The 6784-nt window shown below is 54.8% G+C and overlaps 1 protein-coding gene across 1 annotated transcript; it reads left to right on the top strand.

The window, feature by feature from the left end:
• Positions 1–3635: 3635 nt before the first annotated feature.
• On the top strand, positions 3636–4698 carry NCS54_01490500 (Hypothetical protein; the record flags this gene model as incomplete). Its single annotated transcript, XM_053160026.1, has 2 exons — positions 3636–3961; positions 3999–4698. 2 exons carry the CDS (start codon positions 3636–3638, stop codon positions 4696–4698), a joined length of 1026 nt encoding a protein of 341 aa, XP_053016001.1.
• Between the last annotated feature and the right edge of the window lie 2086 nt (positions 4699–6784).

Here is a 6784-nt window from a genome sequence, read left to right as displayed (position 1 = left end):
GCTTTATTCCACCGGTTCACCATGCTGTGAGTCCGCCGGATCTGCAGCACCCCTTCGTCCGTAAATGTCGTCCTCTCCGCCAATCTCCACGGGGCCTTGAACCGGCACGGATTCCGAAGCTTCCCCCGGCCCCGGATGGCATACTTGACGCATGTAGGGCTGTGGGTGTGAATCTGGGTGGCACCGGCGCAGAAATTGGCTTCCTCATCGAATGCGGCCGCGAATTGCTGGCTGTTCTCCAGCAATGATGATATGTCAGACGTCACCGATCTCTCCGCCTGGACTGTTGAGGACGCTTCTTGATCGAGATCCTGGATCGTTGGCCTCGCGTTAGTCAAATTTGCCCTGCATAGCAGCCGCGCGACGAACATACCTCCGCGAAAACGCTGTCCACGTACTGGATGATCCTTTCGCGATAGGCAGCCTGGTCTTCCCCCTCAACATCTCTCAGGATTGAACTCAGGTGCATGTTTCCCTGGAGCCAGAGGAGTCCGTGGACATGAAGCGCCCCCCGCTCGTTGGTCTCCACGACCCCAAAGTACCTGCTGATGCGTCCAAACACCGACTCCTTCCCCGTCTTCACGTAGTGCTCGAAGAACATGGACACTTCCCGGTGGAAGAAGATAGCTGAGCTGAGAGGATCCGATATTGCCAGCCTCGTCCGCTTGTATGCCAGATCGAGACTCGTCAGGAAGGCCTCGGCCTCGTCTGGATCCCGCGTCCGATATGCGGCGAGCCTCAGCTTGACCGGGTTCGTGATGTCGTTGGGGTTCAGTGTGAACCAGATCGCCGGGATACCATCTCGAATGATGTCGGACTTGATCTTTCGCCGCGCACTCAAACGGCTCTCCCTCGACATCGGCTGGCGGAAGCCGTACAAGGACAGGCTCTTCAGGAGCTGCTTGACATTCCTCGTCACCCGTCCTGCCGACTGTCTCTAGTTCGGCCTTGGCCAGCTCCAGCCTCTCCGCGGTCAGCGACCGTACGATGCGCTCCACCTCTGGAAAATTCTTCCTCGTCACACTCAGCATACTGACTCGGCGATTTCTCGACCTCACTCCCATGTTGAAGACGAGAAAAGAGAAGATGTGATGTGTTGCGAACCGGCCGCCGTGCCGCTGGAGCACCACCTTGGCCCACGTTTCCAGGGTCATGTTGCGCGATGTTATGAGACCCCTTACCCGGACATCCGCCTCGGTATTTCCATCCACAGCTAAGACTGCGTCGTCGATGCTCTCCTCCGCTTGCCTCGGCCCCCCGCTACCGAACGGAAGTAACGTGGGAAATGTCTTTGCGAAGAACTGTGGCTCGAAGGAATCGGCAAAGTCTTCGCCTCTCGATACGAGAATGTAAGGCTCGGATACGTACCCTTGCCGCACCTCGGCTGACCCTGTCCACGTACTGCCGCCCGCCTCGTCACACGGATCCCGCCTATCCAGAGCGTCACGGACGTATCGTAATTTCTCCAGGTCTGCAACGTCTGGTCCCCCATCGAGAGCGAACATCCCGGAAGAGCTGATCTCGTGGACCATCGCGGCGGCTGCGTCGCCATCTGCATCGCTAGGCTCCACCATCACCTCGTCGCTGGCTTCCAACTCGTGCCCCTGGCCGAGCGTTTCTAGGACCTCTCGTATATCGACGTTTCCCTCGCCTTCCAGACCCCGCTCCGTAGGTGGCACAAGCTGCCCTGTCTGTGCCTTCTCCCGTGCCGACGGCTCGTTCCGCTCCAGTCGATCATAAACTTGAGAAGGCACACCGTGCGGGGGTGAGTTCCAGCTACTCAGTTCCGTTTCGTTGATCTTGATGTCGGCATACAACGGATTGTGCCTCTTCAGCCACAACAGCGCCCTCTCAACGACCCTGCGCCGTACTGACAGTAGCGCCGATAGATCGCTTGGCACTGGCCTCTTCGAACCCTGCCAGGATACGTGGATCTCGTCCAAGACTTTCAGGAGTGGATGAGGGAGGACATTTGTTACGAGCTCCTGCACGTTGTTGGGGAATACCGTGATATGTCCCTTGATGTGTTTCGGGTACCTTGCACTCTGCCTGTGTCCGTCGGGTATGCTGTACTTGGTGATGAAGCCGTAGCACGAATTCAGTGCGATGAGCTTCTCCTCGACCGGCGTGAGATCCTTTAGCTCATCGGGAAACATGTGCTCGCATCCTAGCCGCGTGTGCAGCAGCGCTGCAGGAGACAAGCCACCTCTCCCCAGATGTCTCACGCAGTCTGCGCACCCGTCAATCTTCTGTCCCGGAGGGAAACAATGAGCGCACTTGAAAGGTGATCTGTCGCGCTTCTCGATCGCACTTTCCACCCACCAGTCCCACTCGACCTCCTCCAGCTCGTCTCGGCTATGCTTGCGATAACAGAACTTGCAGGTGAGGATCGGCAGCGTTCTCGCGTCATGGAACGCTTTATAGAACTCCTCGACCGTCTTCACCTTTCTCTCATGACTCACAGGCGTACACCATGTCTGCCCGTGGGACAGCCGCTCCTTCTCTGCGAACTCTTCCTCCAACGCACGCATGATGTCGGCGAGATCATGCGCCTGCTCGGACTCGCTCCTCTCTCGACGCCCCGCAGTTCTAGCCCGTTTGCGTGGCTGCTGGCCGTCGTTGCTGCGAGGGCCGGACCTCTTCAGTTCGTCCTGATGCCTCTGTCCTACTCGAGCCTCGTTCTCGACTATGGCTTCTGCATCGCCGATGACTGGCCCTGACGACACGGCCCCCGGCTCCTTATCATGACGCCGGCGAGAGCCTCCATCGCTCCTCTCCTGAGCATACTCCCCGTGCAAAGTCTCGAAGATGTCTGCCGATGTGCGGATTCCCAGGCCAGCAAGTGCCACATTCTCGCGATTCCGCGCATCCAGGCGACGGAACAGATCAGGTAGACTTTCCCTCTCCATAATGGCTTGCATTCACTCGCTCTTCTGTCTTGATAGTTCTGCGTTGCTATAAAAGATCACACGATACCGGTATTTACTCCCCAAGTCCCCTCAGGGGCCAGGAGCATGGTGCTGCTGCTCGCACATTTATCTCGGTTCATTGCTCACGCCCTGGCATCCGGACCATCCGCTTTTACTCTGAATCGGGCTGCATGGGGTTGCATTCCTCCAGGCTCAAACTCAGATGGCTTCTAAGCCCTTACTCGATGGCACTTCGGGGGCTTCTTCCTCGATCTGGAAACACAGCACCCTCTTGCTTTGAAACGACAGTAACCTGTTGTTGAATTGCGCAGTGATGCTGGGTGTAATTGATAAAATCAAGGTTATTATTGTTATTGTCATGATGAGAGCTCCCTAGGGGTTTATATCCCATGCGATTCCATCTAGGACTTTCAACTTTCAATCTAGGACTTTGTGATGTGACCCTGAAGTGAGGGGGAAGCTCCCAATTATTCCAACATAACCTCCTCTTACGCTTTTGACGTCGACCCTGAGCCGCAGTCACCAATCACCTACTCGACAATGACAACAAGGTTCACTCCCCAGACATGACATCCGTCACATGCTCTGCCTCCCCGGTCAAAGTTGTTTCACCAAACATTTTGAAATTTCTCCCTCTATACAAACTGCCCGCACCTCCCGCGAGATGTGGCATGGTTACAATCATTCCCCCAAGTTCTGTTCGACATGTCCCTACAATCGACCTTCTCGAATATCATCCACCTGCGCGACTTTGTCGACAACGTCACAGACGATCCGAGTCGGGAAAATGCACCCAATTATGTGGAAATACAGACCGAGATCAACATCTTCGAGGAGGGTGGCTTCTATAGTTCTGAAGTCAACGTCGAACCTATTCGTACCCGCATTCGTGCTTATCTCACACGAGAAGAGCGGGAGCCCTATGTGCCAAACGCCTTCTTCTACGCCGACGGCCGCTTCTGTGCTACCTCGGCCGCCGACGGCACCCTGGAGATCAATGTCCAGACCCTCAGCTTGATGAGGCACGTCCCGTCCTGCGCACAATCTTGCCCTGGCTGACTTGCCTAGACACCCGGGAGACGTGTCTGACTTTGACGAGTATCGACGCCACTTGCCAGAACAGTGGTGTCCGATGGTGACCATCATCGGCTTCGTCCCATCTCGTAACGGCGATACTCCTGACGTTTCAGGGCCCCGCTGCTTCGCCGTCGAAACATCCGTCTATGACACGTCAAAGGCTCGTCGGGCTGCGTTCTCGGTGGCCTGTTTCCTGGAAAACACCAAGCGCTGGCAAAGAGTCAAGATCCCTCCGCCGGGAGCTTTTCTCAGTGTCACCGCCAAAGTCGCTGGCCGCACCACCGACACCAACCAGCTGGCCCTCCGTATCCTCGACTTGGCCTACCTCCCGAAACCGGCCCCTGTCCCCACGGCCACGCCGACGCCGTCCTCTACTCCGACTTCAAAGCGTTCTGCCCGCTGGGAGGGTCGGGCCACTCCATCCACCCCTTCTAAAAGGCGACGAGGCTCAGAGGGCGCCAGCGTTGCAGGTCCTTCGTACAAGAATCAGCTTCCACAATCCACAGAAGACCATTCTCATTTATCGATTGCAGAAGATGGCGCAAATCCCTCGGCCAATGCCCCGTCTCCGTCGACCATGGCTGACGCCGACGAGTCCTGCATCACTTTACATCCTTCTCCGGGTCCAGACGGTGGGGCCAGGCCGCATCGCAATCGCCATCCCCCGAAGAAATATTCTCACGAAGACTAGGCAGTTGCATTTGTACTAAAGTCCCCATGCATTTCCCACGATTCAAAGATGTAACCCAACTATGCAGTCTGACTCTCCCCTGCTGTTTCCGCGTCTTGATGTACACACACTCTCTTGTGCCTCTTCCAATCCGCTCTCTGGTGATCTTTTCCACAGTATCCCACTGTCTTGCACCGACCACACCTTTTGATCTGTTCCCTCGTCCCACATATCACGCAGCACGTACCTGCAACCTCCGACTCATGCCCTGCTCCTGCCTCAAGCATCTCTTCCTGAATAGCTTGCCGCGTCTCGATTTCGAATTCGACCTTCCCCCACACGCCACTGACGATGACCGCTACATGGGGATCGCCGGCTTTGTGAAGATAGGACATTGGTGTCTGCAGAACAGTTGTGATGGGCGATTCGCAATTGCCGCAAATGGAATTGGACGCCGCGCGACAAGCGGCTTCGTGCTCCTTCATGAAAGGCAATATCGCACGCCGGAAACGGTCGTGAAAGGATGACTCTTCGCGAGCTTTGGACAGGGGGGGTGATTAGGCTCTCTGGGACCGGATGGCTGAAATTTAACCCCTCGGCTACCTTGTCGCAAAGGAACTGGAACCGAACTGCGCGTGTGGTCATGTTGGCGATACGTGGCGGCCTATAAGCTCTGTAATTGTGACTAGAGTCAATTGAACGGAACGCAAATTCTCTGATCGTGAGCTTTTGGGGGAGAGGGGGTGGGGTCCATCTTAAGATACCAGGCTCATTTAGAGTTTTGGGGGCATGTTTCACAAAGACCTGCTGCACGTTTCAGCCTAACATCATTGACACGGTGTGGTGAGTGGTAGACCGAAAGCAGCAAAAAATCCAGTCTCCCGTTGGGATTGCATCGACATATATAACTTCTAATCATCTACTAAAAATACGTTTCCATGCTTAAATTCTATCTTCAATTTCGTTCCTCAAGGCTCTTTCTGGGCAACCCGCTTGCGGGTTGCGTCTCCTGTTAATGATGTATCGCGAGGTTCCCCTCACATACTAGTCATGTGATAGGGGTGGTGTGGGGCTGGGTACATTTGGGAGGCTTCGCACAATTGAAGGTAGAGTCTGATCTTTTGGAGGGCCATCGTTCGGCACAGACCTACAGCGAATGCCCGGTGCTCAATGGCAGGGACACGGAGTTGTACCATCATCGAACTCAACCATTTGACATTACAGCACTGGACGGTAAGGATAAGTGGACCATGTACCGTTTTAAGAAGCACGTCTGCGATACTTAGGAAGCCCGGTGCTCAGAAGATTGGCTCGGCCAACGACCGGTTACCGTCTCCCATGAACTTTGACTCTATCGCTCCCAGAACTAGGACTCTCCCTTACAATCAGATGGCGACTCGATCCGAATTAAAGCAAACCCGGAGGACAGTACTAAAGGGAGATATATTCTTTTTAGTATTGGAAGCAGATGCCACTGTATTCTCCGAAAAATCGCGATAAAGCTTATTGGAAGCATCATGCTGCGCAAGGTCTGAAGTGGAGCAGGTCAATGACGTTGGCGTCGGCAGCAGGTCCTTGGACAGGGATTTTGCGGGGCCAAGCTCTGCTGGCTATTGGCCGTCTTGGGCGAAGCAAGTAGCAAGGTCAAGATCAAGAACGGTTAAGACCACGAAGATTGATTGGACCAATAACGTGTGCTGTTACGCACAAGTGTGTCAACACCATCCTTGAGCAGGTGGGGGTGGTTGATGTGGCAATATTCGCGCAAGTTAAGCGTATCATATGATACTCACTTTAGAAGCTTCTCAAGTCATTCAGAACTCCCTTATATCGCGCCAATGCTCGAGGAATTGTCTCGGGTGGATTGTTGTGTGTATCTGCTGAGTCAAGTTGAAATGTTCCCAGGAGAACTTTTGCGCAAGAGCCTTTGGATCTTGCGCTTGCATGCAAGTGACTGCTTGATCGGTACTGTCATCAGCGAACACTCAGCTAATACTAGCTTGAAGCTGTCCTCTTTAAATGTGTGCACCAAAGGCTTGGGCTTGGGCTTGGGTTTGGATGTGGGACTTGGACTGAGCCGCCACAGAATCCTGCCCAGCTAGCGCGT

This window comes from Fusarium falciforme, chromosome 13, assembly GCF_026873545.1.
Source record: "Fusarium falciforme chromosome 13, complete sequence".
Classification (NCBI taxonomy): Eukaryota; Fungi; Ascomycota; class Sordariomycetes; order Hypocreales; family Nectriaceae; genus Fusarium; species Fusarium falciforme.
The sequence above is the reverse complement of the archived record's forward strand: the minus strand, read 5'-3'. Positions and strand labels throughout refer to the sequence as shown.